At 33.3% G+C, this 19349-nt stretch overlaps 4 protein-coding genes and 1 long non-coding RNA gene across 6 annotated transcripts; 3 read left to right on the top strand and 2 right to left on the bottom strand.

The window, feature by feature from the left end:
* Positions 1–2961: 2961 nt before the first annotated feature.
* LOC106721569 (protein max) lies at positions 2962–4828 on the bottom strand. Of its 2 annotated transcripts, none has more exons than XM_014516532.2 (5): positions 4650–4828; positions 4492–4560; positions 4290–4409; positions 3567–3690; positions 2962–3345 (listed from the first exon to the last, which is right to left on the bottom strand). In XM_014516532.2, the coding sequence occupies exons 1-5, from the start codon at positions 4689–4691 to the stop codon at positions 3182–3184; spliced, it is 519 nt and encodes a 172-aa protein (XP_014372018.1). In that variant the 5' UTR covers positions 4692–4828; the 3' UTR covers positions 2962–3181. The 2 variants fall into 2 exon arrangements, with proteins under 2 accessions (XP_014372018.1, XP_014372019.1); XM_014516533.2 differs by having other exon boundaries at positions 4299–4409.
* A 2061-nt stretch (positions 4829–6889) lies between these two features.
* On the top strand, positions 6890–7682 carry LOC106721607. The gene is made up of 3 exons (XM_014516574.2): positions 6890–6988; positions 7245–7324; positions 7484–7682. Exons 1-3 carry the CDS (start codon positions 6898–6900, stop codon positions 7649–7651), a joined length of 339 nt encoding a protein of 112 aa, XP_014372060.1. The 5' UTR covers positions 6890–6897; the 3' UTR covers positions 7652–7682.
* A 291-nt stretch (positions 7683–7973) lies between these two features.
* Positions 7974–8763, top strand: LOC106721601. Its single transcript, XR_001357513.2, has 3 exons — positions 7974–8164; positions 8354–8439; positions 8532–8763. It is a non-coding gene; the product is annotated as an uncharacterized LOC106721601 (long non-coding RNA).
* Positions 8764–9201: 438 nt separating this feature from the next.
* LOC106721579 (testis-specific serine/threonine-protein kinase 2) lies at positions 9202–10411 on the bottom strand. The gene has a single exon (XM_014516543.2). It carries the CDS (start codon positions 10287–10289, stop codon positions 9249–9251), a length of 1041 nt encoding a protein of 346 aa, XP_014372029.1. The 5' UTR covers positions 10290–10411; the 3' UTR covers positions 9202–9248.
* An 823-nt stretch (positions 10412–11234) lies between these two features.
* Positions 11235–18835, top strand: LOC106721510 (exocyst complex component 5). The gene is made up of 13 exons (XM_045681900.1): positions 11235–11394; positions 11470–11709; positions 12012–12209; positions 12404–12652; positions 13329–13546; positions 14069–14296; positions 14856–15015; positions 15317–15460; positions 15753–15841; positions 15972–16161; positions 16998–17154; positions 17833–17999; positions 18731–18835. Exons 1-13 carry the CDS (start codon positions 11362–11364, stop codon positions 18824–18826), a joined length of 2169 nt encoding a protein of 722 aa, XP_045537856.1. The 5' UTR covers positions 11235–11361; the 3' UTR covers positions 18827–18835.
* The last annotated feature ends 514 nt before the right edge of the window (positions 18836–19349 follow it).

Here is a 19349-nt window from a genome sequence, read left to right as displayed (position 1 = left end):
ACATACCCGATTTAAAGGCTTGCGACATTTGCCGGCCGGTCGACCGCGTTTTCTTATGGGTACATTAGCCTGCAATTGAACATCAAACACATAGTTTATTTAACTAAATGTATAAACTAAATATAAATATAAAAACAACTGCGTTACCATCTCACGATTTGTGAGACTGCACAAATGTTTATCTACCGTCACTCAATCACATATTTTATTAAAAGCAGAGGAACGCATTTAGAAATTAATAAGAAATAAACACTCAAAATTGTAACACAAACATTAAAAAAACACTCACTATATCCTCCATAAAGAAATAACACAGCTTGAACCACACAAAACCACATTAACACTGTAAATGAAATAAAAACTAAAAACCCTTCGTTAAGTATCTTGACAAGTTACATCCCCACCATTTCTGGTAAAACATGTTTCTGAAAGTTCTTAATGAGGTCATAAACACAAGATAATCCTATTTGAAAGCACTGCCGGATGAACAATTGTTGTAAAGACTAAGCCGACTGTAAATATTTCTTGGTAAGTAATTAGCAAATGTCTTATTAGTGTTAAGGTTTGAATATCGTGATTTCGAATTTGCAAATATTTATTTTAAATATTAATTTAATCACGGACCAATAAAATCGAGTGAAACGTATATTTCTACTATGCGCTTTCCTAAATTATAACTTTAAAGGTTCACCTTACAATACAAGTTCTTTTCGTTCGAAACAAGCACTGACTTTAAATCAACATCTTAATTTACATATGTGTAAACCAATTTTAACAATAGTTAACTATACAATATCTTATAAAGACAGGATTTTTCCACTTTTCTTTTTAACTTCGTCTTTCTGCTAAGTAGTGATTCTGCGATTCCTCTGGCGTAGCGGATGTTCATGGGCGTCGGATCAAATAACTTTAGGCGGTCCGTTGCTAGTTTTCCTCCTTCTCATATATATAAAAAAAAGTAGTGTGCTAGCTAAACTACGATCACAATTACTCTGTACCTAAAACGTAATATACGTACCCAACACGCTATTCAAAACAAGCACTAAGTACATATTAATTTCAGACCATGTTTTAGGTACGCAACAACTTTGGTAGTAGTTATGTACATTTTTAAATGGGCGATATTACGTAAAACCAATGTATAAAATAAATTCCAAGAACAAGAAAGCCGACATAGTTCTGCAATGTAAGTTTTATAACTCAATTGCATTGTAAATTTTTTGAAAAGCAGTTTTGCGTTTTACAATGCTCAGGCGCAGTGAGTCTTTTGTTTTCGCAGTTTGTTCTAAGAAACATTGTTAAAAAAACATTTTTGGATTTAACAAGACTATTCTTCTAAGAATTCTTTATTACTTTAATCTTTATAGAATTATTAGAAGCATGTTGCATGTCATGTATAATAGATTGATCGTGGATTTCTAAGACCAAAATCTTTGTTTAAAGCACAATTATTGTCTGTTTTGTTATGTTGTATGACGTTATGTTTTATAAAGAGATATTGCTCTCAGAAACCAACGGTTAATCGTAAAGATGCGGTTTTAAACATTTATAGTGATAAGAAAATAAACCAAAATTGATTTATTTGCAACTATACAAAAAAAAAAAGAAATAATTTGCTAAATGACAAAACTAATTGAAGAGGTTTGTTTAGAATCAAATTAAATCAGAATATACTTTTGCTAATTTTATATACCAAGAAGTAAGGCCAAAGCGTAAGTAATTAAAACCGTCAGTCCAGTTCCAACGCCGGCAAAAAAAACTTTTTTTTTTCAAACAAGCGGATAAATTTTATAATGTTAAATAAATAAAACATGAGTGAGTATTTTATACCTTTATTTATTTGCGTCTTCAAGAACAAAGAAATCAAACATTTTTCATTTCATAGAACTACTTAAAAAAAACAAATAACTTTTATTAAATCAAAGTTCATATCGAGGGGTGAAAGGCTATTTGTTTTAAGCGACATTTTTTGCGATATTGACTTATATATTCAGAATCAGAAAAATTCCCTGATTCTGTTATATTCCCTGATATAAATTGAAAATTAATACGATTTTTTACATATGATTTGTCCATTCAAATTAATTTATTAAATATTTTCTTTGTATAAGAACTTCTGCATTTCAAGAAATTGCAATTTTCTGTTGAAGCAAATAAATAAACAAATCAAATTCAAAATTCAGGACCTAACCATAAAGTACATTTTAGGTTAAACAAATGTCAACTCTTTGCACTCTGATTTTAGTCATTACTATAAACAATAATTATTTAAATATTATGCGTAGGCTTCCTAAATATGATCACAACAAATAAATAACAACATACTTATACCAGAAGCAATTTTGGCGATACACATTTTATGACAAATATACCTATAATTTATAACCATTTTGATGTACGTAAAATCGTGCGGTTAAAACTCATGTTTAACTGAACACTGTCTAACTGTATTTTTGAAGTAACACAGAAAAAAGACTGGACATATTTTATAAAATAAACCACTTTAAAAATACACTCATAGTGATTTAGAAAACTAGAGTATATAATACACTTTATGTATACAAAAATAAACAAAGAGCATCATGCATTAAAGTAGAAACTTATAGAATCATAATTCATGTTTGTTTCTATTATTATTTAAAAAAAATTATAGTCTTAATAAAATTTCTTGTGTATTCACAAAATATCTGTCTAGTACTAAGTAATAGTTGCTCAAACTTCAAAGACCGAAACTATTGTATTAAATGTTTGAAACTAAATTCAAGAAGACCAAATCTTAACCTATTTATAACTAAAAACTTTATATTGAATTTTCTTACAATCTGTTGTCAACAAGACAATGCTAAACCTTGCATTATTCTTACAACAAAAAAAATATAGAAACAACAAAAACATTGCATCCTCACAATGTTGATAAGAAATATTTACAATTCAAATAAAACAAATTTAACAACATCCTTTGATGTCAATAGAGTACAATAGTACTCAAAACTATAGATTGTACAGAAGATTCAAAATAAAGACTTATTTAATTAATAAAGTTTTAAATTTTCAGAGTAGAAAACCATAGACAGCTTTATTTCACTGGCAACATTGTTGCATTTAGTTTTTTTTCCTTTTCTTGCCATAATCAAAGTCCAGTATAAAGTGATTCACACTATTGCATTATTTTAACTCTAAATCATACATTGACGCTGTTTATCTTCAGTTTCTTGACGCGTCTGGTCGTTCCTTCACCGTCAGAACTGTCCGTATCATGGGAGCTGTCTTCAGACTTGATACCAAGAGCTAATTCATGTGCCTCAATGTAATTGCCGGTAGCTCGTACTTTTTCTAACGCTTTTACTGCAAGGGAAAAGTATTAGGTATATACCATTTTTGCCAAAATGGAGTAAACATCAACCTATATTTTAGTCAAATTTAACAAAACATTAATTTAACTATGTAAACTACTATGTACTTATGACTTGTTTTTGTAGTTAGCGTTCATATAAAATAATCATACTGGTGTGGAACATATTAACACAGTACTTCAGTATACTATTTTGATATAATTTTGTACTTACTTTGGTTTTCGAGCAATGTATTTTGGCGCTTGAGATCGTCAATATCTTGTTGGTGTGAGTTGTTTTTTCGTCTCATGAATTGAATGTATTCCGCTGCCTTTTTTAGAATTTGTGCTCGACTAGCCTGAAATAATAAAACGTTAATTTTTATTAAAAATTTTTAACATTACTTGATTACTTTCTATTACCATCTTTCTATGAGCTATTTAATTTGTGAAGTCATCAAATCATGCATACATACAATTAGATACATACATACATACATACATACATACATTTCAGACATTATGAGTAAGTTTAAAAACAAGAACTCCACTTTCATTCTCATCTAGAGACTACAATACATATTAATGAGCCGAAACTCACAGATTAAGCATATACAAAAAAAGAAAAAAGTATACTACAGCTTATACGAGCTTCTTTGCAACACAGTTGTAATTAAGTAAAACACTTCACCATCCTGCTTAATATAAAACTTTGCAAAATGGAAAATTACATTGTAATTTCTAGTATTAAAGTGTGTCGGTAGATAATTTTCTCATATCTTTTTCATTAGAAGTGTTTATTATGTATGTATGACCTTGCTTTGTACATGTTTAATGCTAAATGACCTTCATTTCTATTGCATTGTATTGTTTCTTGAGAATGTATTATAAAACCACTTTTTACTAAAGTATTGAAATATAATTAATTTAATAATATAAAAAAAATGATTGACATTACATTACATACCACTTTCTCCCCCTGTAATGCGGGGACTGTTTCCCTCAGGGAAGTGAAACTGTCTTTTATGTGGTCTCTTCGTTTACGCTCCAGAGCGTTGTGGTGTGCTCGTTTTTCTGCCTGAAAAAAAAAAGAATTTTTAAAGTAATTTTATTTTTAGTTTACACCAGGCCTACGTCATGAAGTGTGTAAAAAGGTGTACCTGAGAATAGTAACCACTTCCACCGAGACTATTTCTCATGTGAGTACGGGAATCAGAATCATTCTCCGCCTGAAAGATAAATTAGTACAACAAATCAATTATCATTAGTTTAGGAATGATTACAAAACATTAGTGAACTTTTAGAAAAAACCACGAACATCACTCTCAATATCAATGTCACGATCGTCGTCACTTATCATCTTAAACACTAAGGGTAGTTACTATATTACTAAAAGTCTCTACACAAATATGATGTATTTATAAGTACACCAATAAATAAACAAAATAAGGGAATATTTGCAACACAATAAAGCAAGAACGCGTGACAATATTTGACAGATAACATGAAATTGTTGATAAAAAAGCACGGTTATACTGTTAGTGACATTTCCAAACGAATGAAAGAGAAATATTTGGTTTCTTAATGTCAAAAAGAGATATTTAATATAAGTTTAACCGACTAACACAAAGAGGCTTAAAAATGAATGCCCTCCCACTTCCTTGACCGCACTCCGCGTTTTCCATTATATACACTTCTGCCGTTGGCTTTTTAGCCTATTTGCACTAGGAATATTAGTTTATTCATTTGTTACAAAAACACCTCTTGGAGATTAAGTAATTAACATGGTATCAAAACCCGTTTAATTTGTGTATTGGGAAATAAAACACTAAAATACTAAAGGTGAAAACTATAGTAGACTATGCTTTGGGAAAATGTATTGATAAACGTAAGTACTTACGAATAACCTGTTACATGAACTAATGTCAAAGTGTTCAAAATCAGGATTTTTAAATATTTTATTTCAAAAAGTAACAAAATATTTCATGTAAAATATTTCATTTCAAAAACTTGTTCTTGGCTGTATTCACTATTACTTTTGCTTTTCCATTTGACCTATTTCCGGTTTGCTGTCCTGTCAAAATTTTAAGTCCGGCGGCGCCTTATTTTTCAAACATCCATTCGCTTCCATTTCTAAAAAAACAAAAGCTTTCTTTCAATATACGAGTAAATATTTTTCTGTAAAAAACTCACAATCAATATTTGAGAATAATTTAAGTCTTACAACTTTGCAGCTCATATTGAACGCTATTGTTAAAGTAATGAATCCATCAGGACAAGTGTCTTCATTGCAAGTAGATGTTGATAAACCAAATTTTTATAACAATGTTGAAGACGTAATTAACAATGATAAAGCAAATCTTAAGAAATCTATTACAATTAAGCGTAATTTACGCAGTGAGTTTCATCTTTTTTTTTCCAAATGTATATCGAGCGATTGAAGATATGAATTTTACGTATAAACAAAATGTAGTTGAAATAAAGTGTAATAATACGTTTTTTTCCAGTTGAAGCCGCTGAAATGGAAGTAGAAACGGCGGCACTTTATTTAAATATGCATTGGTCTGAACTAGATAAATTTAGGCAGTTAGATGAACAAAAAGCAGAATTCGTTAGAATGTTAAACGCACTATTAGCTTCACTAAATAAGCGTTTGACAGACATGAACTTCGTTGTTAATGTGTAAGGAGTAGATTTATAATCTATAGATACCTGATCCGGAGTACAAAATTAAGGCGAATAAAGACATCCGGAGATCTTTTAGGGTAAATCCCCTCAGTGTTGTCACTTAAAATACAAAATGACATTTCGAAAATCAACTCGATTAGACGTCAAGCTTGTATGAAACTGCATCTATAGGTTATAAATCTAAATAGGACAATAAAATGATTACCAAATAATGTGTTTTTATTTTATACCGAGAATAACAGTCTTAATGAAAATGGTCAACATTATTTTTCTTCCATCAAGGCTATACTAAACGAGACTACTAGGATTTCTGAGACTCCTAAAACTAGTACTTATAAAATTTTTCATTTGCCCCTTTACATACTAATGTGTACACATTCGCACGTTATAAATTGAATTTCTAATTTAAAACCTTCTATGCAAATCTGCATAGAAGGTCTTAAGCGAGGTAACGTAGGGTAGGCTTTTTTTATAAGAGAAGGGAGACAACAACAAACGAGCGGCTGGAATATCACGGTGATGAATGGACATCCGCAACACTAGAGGATGGGCTGCAGATGGATTACCAGCTTTTAAGGAAATGATACGCTCGCTTCTTAAAGGAACCTAAGTGTGTTTGGTATAAAAATACCGCCGAGGACAGACTATTCCACAAGTCGGCTGTGGAACAGACTTACAAAGGCTATTAAATAATGTGACACAGCGGAGTCAACTAAAACCAATTAATCAGTTCACTTTACTAATTAAACTGTAAATAATTTATAATTTTTAGATTATTATCGCTTTTAACGCTAATTATGAGTACGGTCTCTGTGTATTATTTATTTATACGAAGTTAACGTATTTTCAAATCATTGCATTCAGTTAGATCGTACTAAATGGTCGTGAATATGAAGTGTGTAATAAATTTTATCATTTTAATACTTCCATTTAGTCTTGCAATAAATTCTGATTATGTTTATGAATTCGGTATGTAAACATTTTCCGTTAACATTATTTTTATAAGACGCTTTCGACGCGCCATCCTCTCTGAGCACGCGATTTAACATCAGGTTTAAATTCGTCGAAATACTTACGTATAAGTTTTTTGGGAAGTAGTCTTGGTAAGGTATCTATGCAGAGTTGCCAATACCCTAAACAATCCAGCAAGGGACTAAGAACGAATGGGCGTGTCAGTTTTCTTTTTATCCCGTTTTTATGCAAATAAACAATTATGTATTTCTAGGCAGCGATCAGGGTCAGATTATCTATACGAAAGACGGTACAATTTATTTGTTCCAGCGAGAAACTAATATTGACATTCCTGTAAGTACTCACATTCTGATAGTGACTATTCTTGTAAGAAGTAAACGCAATTTCTAAATACCTACTACATTTTTAGTTTTCTGTAGTGATACTTGATTTGGAGACTTTCTAAACATGTAACTCAATGCAGGGGAATAAGTTTTTTTTTATATTTCACAGGTCCCTACTGGTATGGCCGTATCATATGTGAAAATCACTGTCAATGCTCTATCACCGCCAAAAGTGGATTATGACAATTTGTACCACAGAGTATCGATTAAGTACAGCTGGGTGCAAATAGCACAATCAACATACAACATCATTGTTAAAGGAATTCCTAACGCTTAAAATAAAGACGCAAATATTAAGATAAATTATTTAGACATTTTTTAATTAAGGGTAGACAAACAAATAATTCCGCAGTTTTTTTTAATTCATCCGAAACCATCTTCTCTCTTTTTAATATTCCATTAGCATCTTTTTATCTTTACGAAATAAAAGCAAGCATTTTCCGTTTACCAACAACATTTACTGTACACCCCGTTTTTACAAACACATCGTTAATTTGCCAGCGCATTAATGAAATATGTTCCGCGCGTAGACTCTATTACCTTTTTACGCAGAAGATATCTATTGTTAATTAACGATTATTCCATTCGGATTATCATTGCACGCATGACATTTATAGGAGAATATTCCATAATGTTTGTCCAAAATCAATTAGTTACAGCTTCATGTAGATGAGATATTATTTTATACTTACCATGATGTGGTTGCCCGTCACCCTGGTTGTAATAACCTTTGTCAATTTAAATCATTTATTTTATAGTCCTCATGTAGGATATAAGGTTCACAAATTTGGTATGTAATCAACGTACATTATTGTTTTATAATATTTATTTTACGTAAAAAGATAAATTGTTGTAAATTTTATCTAAAATCACATTTTCTACTTTTAATCCCTATCATACATTTTTTTACAGACACACTGTCAAATCCTATCTTTCCTATATTTTCAAAATATATTTGGTTAATTTATTTAAACTTTAGGTGAGCGTGTTGACGGAGATATACTGTCTTATCACAATAAGGGTGTTATACCTTTGTTTAATCCAATATATAAAGTAAAAATCGAAGTGAGTAATAGTTTTAAATATGAAATGCATAAGAAGCGTTCTTTTTTGTAGCTATTCTTATGCTTGTTCTGATGTTGTTTTTATTTTTTCAGCCTGGCAGACAAGACGTAGAAAAGAACATGACCCTCGTAACAGTCGAATATCTAAATAGACATACGGAAATAATCGTCAGTTACGATCGACCGACACAGACGGTAACATTTCGATGGAAGTACCCTTTCGTGCACACGCAATATGAAATCAAGGGGTACTCGCTTCCTAACCGGATAACAAACAAGTCAATGTCCTTAGCAAATTTACAAAGCCTAATAAATGAATTTATGTTTTAATATGCATTTGTTTTGTTAAGCTAGCGGGATAATTGACAAAAGCAGAGGGACGAATACGTCCATTTCACACCTGTATTCTTGAGATGTAAGTACGATTATTACAATGAAGTTTGGTTACCCTTCTCTTGTTTAAATGTATCTATATATTTTATCGGAAGAGAGCATTCCGGTGTCTCGATTTTTTTTTATTTATGGTCTACTTTAACCTATACTTTTGCTGAAAGCACAGCAAACACACATAATGGTGTATCACAATGCGTCTGTACCTGTTCAAAAAAATTGCAAACAAAATAGGCATTAACACTATGAACTGGGAAAATAAAACAAAAAGATTAATAGTAAAAATATTTCACTATTGACGGCTAACAATAGTTATGACGTCAATTGTAAAAAATAAATCAAAATAAAGTGAATTTACAATTTTATGTTAGTCCAAAATATGCTTAATGTTCACTGATAAATGCTGGTCGGGAAAGAGTTTTAATCACGGGAACGCATGTTGATATCATCGTGTCGCTCTCGATCGGTTTCGCGATGGTCACCAGACACTCGCACTCCGGCAGACGGCCCGGCCTCCTCGTGCTCACGCTTACCTCCGGGGTACGGCGCCGACGGCGCGGACTGCACTAACCGGCCCATCAGACTCGCACTCTTGTCTTTTCTAGGTCTTGTCCACTCGTGTGCCAGTACACGATCCAACGTCAGCCTCAACGTGATGTCGGGCTCCAAAATGTGCCGCACTATAGATTTAGCGGCCGCGGACACGGTGTCCCGAATCCTTAAGCGGAACACCCAGTTACGAGACATTTGATCCTTTAGCAATTTACGCAAGTTTGAATCATCGAATGGCATAGATGCATTTAACATAATAAAGAGAATAATCCCGAGGGACCATACGTCGGCCAACTTTGGATTATACGGTGTACCACTCACCACTTCCGGGGCCGCGTACGCCGCGGAGCCACAGTAGGTTTGGCTGAGCACACGTCTGTTTTCACCATCAGTGCAGAGTCTTGCAAAACCAAAGTCGGCTAATTTAACGTTAAAACGTCTAGAAAGCAATATATTTTCGCATTTAAGGTCACGGTGGGCAATATTCTTACTGTGTAGGTAGTGCAGTCCGCTAGCCATCTGCCTGAACCAAAGTTTGGCTTGGTTCTCTGGTACCACTCCGTTTCTTTTTATAAAGTCTAGCAAATCACCGTTGTCAGCATATCTCATGAATATGAACACTCTCGGCCCCCTCTGCAAGATGCTGTGCACTTGTATAATGTGTGGGTTCTCAATCTTAGTGAGAATGTCTAGTTCTCGAGGAAAAAATTTTTCTAAAAAATCACGGGGCGCCTTTTCCTTATCGAATATTTTGCATGCGAGGTGCATGCGCTTAGGGCTGGACGCATCGCAATACTCCGCCAGGTGTACAGTGGCGTAAGATCCTTGTCCGATTTTTTTGCCTATGAGATATCCCCGTTGTTCCAAGGCATTGACCTCGGAGCTGCGAGGGCTGAGCCGCTCAGCCATTGAGGTCTATCAGCTTTATCCTAACCCGGTTAGGATACATTGGACATCTCACTATTCACGATATACCCAATAGTTTCAGTGACTCTCCTGTCAAATTGTATGGTATCCGTTTTGCTTTAAATTGCCACTCAACTCTCATTAAAGAGAGTAAATAAATAAAATAAATCCTTAATAGCACGCACAAGATTTTGTCAAAATATTACATCACAAAGAATTTGGATATAAAAAACGCTTTCACTAGTAAGATATCTTCCAAAAAGACGTAGTTGTTACATTTATGATTTTTTCTTTTGTTTCTAAAATCAAAACTGATGTCTTTCATACTTGCCTGTCTCAAGTTTTGATATAAATAGGTCGTTTTCAGCAGAGCTATAGTACCATTATCTTTAGACAAACTTTTGTCCATTTTGTTCTTGTTTTTATTAAATAATTTTGTGTATTTTGCACTTAATTGTCTTTTAATTGTTTTTATCATCTCTTAAGTGAAACAAAGATTTGTTAGTTGGGACAAATAACTTTAGGGTAAAAGCAAAGTTGAACTATAACGGTCAAGACTTTCTTTTGATAGAATACTGCGTTATTGTCTGTTGCATATTGTTTTCGTACTCAAAGAAGTCTTTTTTAACGTCGTCATGGATTTTGGTATTAGTCATTTACGAACTCATACTACCTAAAACCCAGCAAAGACAGCATGGGATGAAAGAAAACTAGAGAAGTCGGGAGCAGAGGTCGCCCTAATCGAATTGACGTATTGATAGGTGGAGAAAGGGGGAGTAAGAGTGTGTGAGAGTACGATTTTATGGAAATAATAAATCGTAAAATAAGGCCAAAAAATATATGATAATTTTAATGTTATTTGAATTATAGTAAGATTTTTACTATAATCTTTTATAGCTGTCATGTCAACGTCCGGCAAAATTGTGACATTAACATTGACATTTCGAACGAGACATTATAACAACAAAACAATATTTTATGCATAACGTAACCATATTAATTGGGGCTTAAGTATAACAGAGGGGCGTATGAGACTACTTTATCTAACGTCGGATCAAACTTTGTAGATTTCAAAATGATGAACCAATATTTAAAAGAGTTAGAGCAAGTAAGTTGACGGCAACTTAGGGGATTATATTAAAAGGTCTTTAATGGCTTCATAAAAATTTATTAACCTTTTTAGGATCCATTTGACCCCGATGAATTTGTTGAGAGGATGGTGCGGAGGAGCATGCAGGAATCCCGACTTACGGATGATCAAATTGATCCGGAAATGATTCATGACATATTTACTCAAGCCATACAAGATTTAAAGGTACTGCAAGAGAGACAGGAGAGAAAATGTATGAGACTGGAACAAGCTGTGCAGGAGGAGGAGAAGCAATATGGTGCTAAACTATCCGAGATTATGGATCAACATTCAGTAAGCAATAACTTACATTTTTTATATGTTTCTGTAATTTTCTATTCTTATGAGTTTCTATGATTCCTCTGGGAATTAGCTAAGTTGCAGTTAGTAAGTTTGGACTTAACTCAAGAATTAAGATAATGTTAGTAATGTCTTACATATAAACCTTAACTGCAGCATATTATTTAGCTAAGAGTTTTCATAGATATCATGTGAAATTTCAAGCCACATTAGCCAGAAACATCTACCATCTACCAAAATTAACTCAATTTAATCCTAATTACAAATGCTCTAACTGTTATATTTGTCTCTTTCAGCATTGTGTAAATGTATTTAGCACCTTGGATGAGCGCATGTCTCGTTGTGGGGGCAGAGCATTAGAAGTTGGTGAGAAACTCGGTGCCGCAAGAGCTCCAAGAGCACGGTCAGCCGCAGCTCGTGATCTGTTGTCACACCTGGCTAACTTTCTTAGCCCAGGACCTGTTCTTACTGATCTATTTAATGATCCAAATAAGGTAATTTTTTTTAATTTTGTTATTCCGGATAAGTTTATCATTTTTGTTTGGATTGATCGTGATTTATGGTTTACCCCATTATCAGTTATTTTCTGTTTTGTACCATACTACAAAACAAATTTATTCTCTATGGTACAAAACATATAATAAAGTTAGATTGGCGGTTAATAATATTTTTATAAATTTAATTTTAGCTAAATGAAGCAGCAGACGTGATACAAAAACTGTACACAATAGCTCAAGAACTACCCCCAGATAAATTTGAAGTTGCCAAGAAGAAGATTGAGGCTAAATATGACGAAATTGAACGGAATCTAATTGAAGAGTTTGTAAAGGCCCAAAATCAAGGCAATTTGGCAAAGATGAAAACAATTGCTAATATTATGACCAATTTCAAAGGTTATTCTCAGTGTGTTGACGCCTTTATAGAAACAAGTCAAATGGTATGTTTTTTCTCTTACAAGTTATATGCTTCTTTAACACTGTCAGTGTGGCCCTGCATAATCCTATGTAATATTTGACCCAGGTGACAAAAATGTCACTTATGGTCAACCGTTTTATAATTTAATTGAAAATAGAACTCAGTTTTATTAGTTGTTAGCGCCTACATGCATGGTGCAAGAGATTTTCTTTTCAGGCCATAGTGCTCGCATGCAAGAGCTGTCAACATTATTTATTAGGGCTTGCATGCATTGGGCGATAGTCTTTACTTTTCCTTACCAACATTATACTCGTCAACTGAGTCCCCACATGACTCTTGCTATACTTCGACCAATCATTTTCATTCATAGTTAGCCAGTATACTGGGACTTCCCGTATGCTATAAAACGCCCCAACTAATGAAATTTAATTTTGAATCAATAGTTACTTTTGAAAGTTATATGTTATTATTATTATAAATGCAAATGTTTGGATGGATGGATGGATGTTTGCTTGAAGGTATCTCTGGAATGGCCCAACAGGTCTTGATGAAATTTGGCATAGATGTAGAGCATAGTCTGGAAAAACACATAGGCTATTAATAAAGATTTTTTTCATTCCACGCTGACGATGTCGCGGGCGACAGCTAGTTTATAAAAAAAATTATTTCATAAATCTTTTTGTCACATTCTTTTCCAGAATACTTTGCTAGGCAAAGATATATTCGCTTCTGTGTTACCATTGTGTAAGAAGAATAATACAATAATTAACAGTGTGTTTCCGAACCCCGAGCAAGTGATGAGCAAGTTTGTACTAAATATTTTCCATCTGAAGTTACAAAAGTACATACAGACAAAGTTAGCGGATAAGAATGATATTGAGAAATATTTGAGGAACCTATATGATATGTATACAAGGTAAAGTATTATTTAGAAATGAAAAAAAAAAAACAATTAACAACTAATTTGTAAAAATTGAGTATTGAATTAGGTTGAATTTGCAACTGTCATAGGACAGTATTTATTGAAAGGATTAGATAATGTTATAGGTAAAAATTTGTGAGTAAGACAAACATTTTATTAAGTTATGCTTAAACTTATATTCAAGCTCTTAGTGCAGTATTTAAGTATTTTCTTACTGCAGTACTTTATACATGCAAACTTTGATTAATTATATACAATTAATTAAATATTTTGTTAATTTTACACAAAGACATTAAGTACACAAAAACACTTTGTATACTTTACGGTGAAGGAAAACATCGTGATGCAACCTGCACATGTCTGAGAAGTAATTCAAAGATATGTGTGAAGTCACCCAACCCGCACTGGGCCAGTGTGGTTGACTATGGCCTAATCAACCTTAAATTAGGGTAGGCCCCGAGCCCCTCAGTGGGGACATATAGTGAACTGATGATGATGATACACTTTGCATTACAGTACACAAAAAGTATGTGACGAGTTAGTGTCAGCAGGCATGGTGTCTGCTGATGGTAACATATCAACTGGGGACCTACGTCGTGAGGCACTGGTCAATGGTGCAATGGCAGCTGCTAATGATGGCTATCCAGCTCTGGAGACGCGACGACTGAAAGCTGTGCTCTCTAATGCTTTGAATGTCTATTATAATGAGAAACATCATGTCAAGAAGCAAATACAAGGTGGTGGGTGAGTATACAACTGAACTCAATTAATCTTGATCCATTTTTGCATTTAAGTATTGTCAATTAATATTTGCTTCATATTTAATTGATCAAGGGATCGCAAAAATACGAATTTCTGATGTAGATTGTGATCGACCCACATTTGTTTTTCTTCTCGTACAAAGTGAAATATTTTTCGTATGAATATTAAGTTTTTGTGCCATTAATTCTTTTCAAATTCGATCGTTTGTTGTGAGTTAGTTCTAAAATCCTTCTGTCTTAAATAATATTAAAGAAGTTACATCTATCTATATATATATAAAAGAAAGTCGTGTTAGTTACACTATTTATAACTCAAGATCGGTCGAACTGATTTAGCTGAAAATTGATGGGGAGGTAGCTTAGAACTAAGAGACGGACATAGGAACTTTTTTATCTTGTGTGCATTTTTTTTATTCTGCGCGGACGGAGTCGCGGGTAAAAGCTATTTTTATATGTTTAAGTTAAACAAAAAAATTAGAAATTTCCATTGATACATAAACATTAAGAAATAGTCATGATTTATAAATAAAAACCTGTTTAAGATTCCAAGAGCTCCGTCGTGATTTACAAGCGGTGATAGGTACCCGGGCTAACATCAACATAGCTCAGATAGAGAACTACGGAGGAGAGACCTTCCTCAGTGAGCAGTTAGTACAGAAAATGCTTGCTGATGCCAACATGTCCTTTCTCAGATGTAAAACTGTGAGTTACAATTATATATTTAACTGTTTTTGACTTTAATATGGTTGAATTAATTGATTCACAATTAATGATGTAATGAAACGTCTTAAACTCATTTTTGTGTTCTTTCACAATAACTAAAGTGAAAAGCTAAATTCTTTAGTCATGTGACTTACTATATTCTTACTATTTCATTATTATTTAAAAAAAATGTAAATAAAGTAACCTAAATAACACTTATTGCATTATGTAGTAATTTTAATTGAATATTGTTCCCTTAAAATGACAATAATTTAATAACTAATTTTTTCTGCCGTTCCAGCTGTGTACTAGTAATGAGTTACCAGGTACCGCAATAGCTCTACTCGATGTCCTCGTCCAGCAATTATTGATTGAACATGTGGATTACGCACTAGATCTTGGTCTGCAGTCCATACCCATTGCAGAGAACAAATCACCACCACAGGTGAAGTACCCATCTGAAGAGTAACAAAGAAATCTCTTGAGTGATGTAACCCTTATCGTCTCTCTTAACTCTAACTCTTACGGAATCTCCTCTTAAGAGATGTAACTCTTTTTTTCTCTCTTTCTTAACTCTCTTCAACTTGATGTAACTTTTTTCGTCGACTATGTTGAAACTTATATAGTAAAGTACTACTAAAATAGAAGTTTTTCGTAACATAGAGCATGTTTTGTACATAATAAGTAAATGAGAAAAACATATTTTCTTCTTAAAAAGTATGTTATTTTGTTAACAGATATACTTCTTTGAAATTGTCAACCAGACGAATAAAATCGTGAAGATGTTTGAAGAGCACTTTCAAGAATCAGTGTTACCCTGTTTGAGGTATTTATGAAGTTTTAGTATCTGACATTTGAGTTGGCACGTCTATCAAAAGAGAGCTCTTATTGCTTACGTGCCAAATGAAATGCAGGACTAGGATTATTGAAAACATATTCGAAAATACATGTTACAGTTCAACAACGAGACAGAGTGAGTGTGTGCAGAAGAAGAGCGTAGTGCTGGAGCAGCTGGAGAACAAGGTGGACGCGGGACTGGAGCGCGCCATCGCAGCGGTGGTCGGCTGGGTACGTCTGCATCTCAACACAGAACAGAAGAAGACTGACTTCAAGCCTGAAGGAGACATCGATACTATCGCTTCACCTGTGAGTAAACAAGACTGAGCTATTGCTAGACTTCAGACAGAAACATAGATCGATAACATCGTCTCACATATGAGTAGAAAAGACATTAACACTATTGTATTACATGTGAATAAAAGAGATAGAGTGCCCGAAGAAAAACAAGGAGTTAGAGTGAAATTGACATTTACCAACTTTGGTGTACAACTTTGATCAGATCATCTACTTTATATTTTAAAGATTTACATATGTTGAATTTATAAAGAATAATAACTATTTTTAGCTTCAAAAAGAAGGAGGTTATCAATTCGACTGTATTTTTTTTTATGTGTGTTACCACGATACTCCGCCCCTGGTGGTCCGATTTTGATAAAAAATATTTTAATCGAAAGGAAGTGCTTTCAGATGGGTCCCATTTTTATGATTTTTTTAAAATAACTGGAAAACTAGTAGATTTTCAGTTTAGCTTCAAAATGCGTTGCGAAAAATAGGGACTTTTTTGCTTTCAGCGCTTATGTAGGCTAAACTATAGGACCTACATAAAAATGATGTATGGAAGAATTGTAGCTTTTTAAATGTGCTAAATAAAAGTCCGTGACAGCATATATCTATCTTTTATAGTTTTCTCACAATAACTATTTTTTTCTTCAGAAACATCAATTAAATTCATGCCCTATTTCCGACGCTATTATTCGAGTTCAGTATTAATCCTTATGTAAATAAATATGTTCATTATCAAAAGAATTTAATGTAGATTTTTCATAATTAGAACCCTTTTTTTTTCAGGATTATGATCACTATTTATCCATAATGAAAGTATTTTAACATATTGTTAATTTAAATTATTTTTTTGTACTCAGGCATGTTTGGCTGTTGTGTCGTACTTGAACTCGGTGATGGACAAAGTGTACACCAACTTGGAGGGTGATAACTTAGACGCGGTGTCTCTGGAGCTCGCAGTGCGTCTGCACAGAGTTATATACGAACATCTACAGAACTTCCAGTTCAATTCTGCAGGTGAGAAATACTAGTATATGCCCCCGACTTAGCTTGTGTGGAAAGAACTTTGCCAAATTTCATACAGATTCATGGTGTTAATGGAGTCACTTGAGTTACTATGGATGTTGATACATCCATCTTACTAATATTATAAATGCGAAAATTTAGATGGGTGAATGGATGTTTCTTAATAGATATCTCCAGATTGGCTTAACAGATGTAGATGAAATTTGGTATAGATGTAAAAAATAGTCTGGAAGAACACTTAGACTACTAAATACATACATACATCCAAACTTTCGGATTTATAATATTAGTAAAATACATAATGCCAACAGAGTCAGCTAATGAGTGTTTTAAATAATATTGAGGTCATTTTAACATATTCTAACTAGTCTGGTTCCATTCAATATGTATTTTTCTCCGGACTTCTATAAGTGTCAGTCGAATTTATTGATTTTCTTTTTTAATTTACAACTAATATTTAACTAATACTAGCTTTTACCCGTGACTCCGTCCGCACGGAATAAAAAAAAAATGCACACAAGATAAAAAAGTTCCTATGTCCGTCTCCTAGTTCTAACCTATCTCCCCATCAATTTTCAGATAAATCAGTTCGACCGTTCTTGAGTTATAAATAGTGTAACTAACACGAATTTCTTTTATATATATAAGATGTTATTTATATGTTTGTAGGAGCTATGATAGCTATATGTGATGTAAAAGAGTACAGATCAGCGGCGTGCGGGAGGTCAGGTAGCGCGCCGCACGCACACGCGCTGTTTGACGCACTGCACGCACTTTGTAACTTATTACTTGTGAAGCCAGAGAACTTACATCAAGTCTGTGAAGGAGAGACATTGGTAAGTAACATACTAATTTCAACTCTATTTCAAACAAGTTTTGTTTCATTTTCCTTTGCTTTTTTATATCATAAGGTGGTAAAAGAGCAAACGGCTGGATTCGTCCGACATCCGCAAATGCAGATGCGTTGCGTACCTTTAATCAACGGAGAAGAGAACGCCCAGAAAGAGGATATTTCTCCTTCGTATGCGTCCCCTCTTCCGCCAAATTCACTTCCCCTTCCCATCCTTTCCTAATAAGAAAAGGGTAAGGGAAAGAGGATTAAAAGTAGGCCTCCGGCACCACACTCATAAAACTGTACACGGACTTACTTCCACTTGACGCCTGTCTTCTGTGAGGTCGTGGTATTGCATCCTTTGCTTAAACACGACGAAATCATGTTATCTCTGTTCTTTATCTAATATATAAAATTCTCGTGTCACAATGTTCGTCACCGTACTCCTCCGAAACGGCTTGACCGATTCTCATGAAATTTTGTGAGCATATTCAGTAGGTCTGAGAATCGGCCAACATCTATTTTTCATAACCCCCCCCCCCCATTTAGTTTTTTTTAACTGCGCGCGGACGGAGTCGCGGGCGACAGCTAGTAAAATGTATAAAAGGGATGGCGATATGTGTTATTCAAAAATTGTTCTTTATTTCCTTTTACTGACGTGTTTTTTATTTATTTCATGTTGAGGCTAAAAAATGAGTTTTTTTTATATAATAAATAGCGTTATTTTTTTCGCAGGCCGAACTAGATCAGTCTATATTACACAATTTTATACAGCTGAGGTCTGACTACAAAAGTCATAAGTTATCCAGTTTCCTTAAAGGACTGTCGTAAATATATCACAAGCGATAAAACATTTATCTTTATATAATAAATTATTACTGTTTATGTAAATAACATTAAATTATAATAAAATGTAAACGATTGTTTTTTTTTTGTCCTCAATAACAATTGTATATATAATGAATTGTATATTGTATTTAAATTTAATTGGTTATTTATTTTTATTAAGCTATTGAAAAAAATATTTCGAATGCGATTTTAATCGTACCGTGGCGCCGGGATATTAAATAAGTTCACACGATTTTTTTTTATATCCCACGACATAAAACCTCTCATTCTCCTTGTAAAACGAGATATTAATATGAGTGTACGGGTTTTTGACTGAAAACTAGACTTGATATGTATTTGTATACCTATCTTCTATTTTTTTATAAAAATATAAAGTCCAAAAAACTATCAAGGCAGTCAAAAATTGGACCCAAAAACTTCATATTACATAGAGGTTTCTTGTACTACGTAGGCGAACATTAAGAAAGTACATATGTTATGAAATATCATTCTGTAAAGGGGTAAA

Source organism: Papilio machaon, chromosome 17 (genome assembly GCF_912999745.1).
Source record: "Papilio machaon chromosome 17, ilPapMach1.1, whole genome shotgun sequence".
NCBI lineage: Eukaryota > Metazoa > Arthropoda > Insecta > Lepidoptera > Papilionidae > Papilio > Papilio machaon.
The sequence above is the reverse complement of the archived record's forward strand: the minus strand, read 5'-3'. Positions and strand labels throughout refer to the sequence as shown.

Coding starts and splice junctions, on each gene's coding strand:
- LOC106721607 (XM_014516574.2), top strand. CDS start 6,898: ATGGTCGTGAATATGAAGTGTGTAATAAATTTTATCATTTTAATACTT. Junction 6,989..7,244: donor TGATTATGTTTATGAATTCG/GTATGTAAACAT, acceptor ATGTATTTCTAG/GCAGCGATCAGGGTCAGATT. Junction 7,325..7,483: donor AAACTAATATTGACATTCCT/GTAAGTACTCAC, acceptor TATATTTCACAG/GTCCCTACTGGTATGGCCGT.
- LOC106721569 (XM_014516532.2), bottom strand. CDS start 4,691: ATGATAAGTGACGACGATCGTGACATTGATATTGAGAGTGAT. Junction 4,561..4,649: donor ACATTGATATTGAGAGTGAT/GTTCGTGGTTTT, acceptor TTTATCTTTCAG/GCGGAGAATGATTCTGATTC. Junction 3,346..3,566: donor TACATTGCTCGAAAACCAAA/GTAAGTACAAAA, acceptor TTTCCCTTGCAG/TAAAAGCGTTAGAAAAAGTA.
- LOC106721579 (XM_014516543.2), bottom strand. CDS start 10,289: ATGGCTGAGCGGCTCAGCCCTCGCAGCTCCGAGGTCAATGCCTTGGAA.
- LOC106721510 (XM_045681900.1), top strand. CDS start 11,362: ATGATGAACCAATATTTAAAAGAGTTAGAGCAA. Junction 11,395..11,469: donor ATTTAAAAGAGTTAGAGCAA/GTAAGTTGACGG, acceptor TAACCTTTTTAG/GATCCATTTGACCCCGATGA. Junction 12,210..12,403: donor TATTTAATGATCCAAATAAG/GTAATTTTTTTT, acceptor ATTTAATTTTAG/CTAAATGAAGCAGCAGACGT.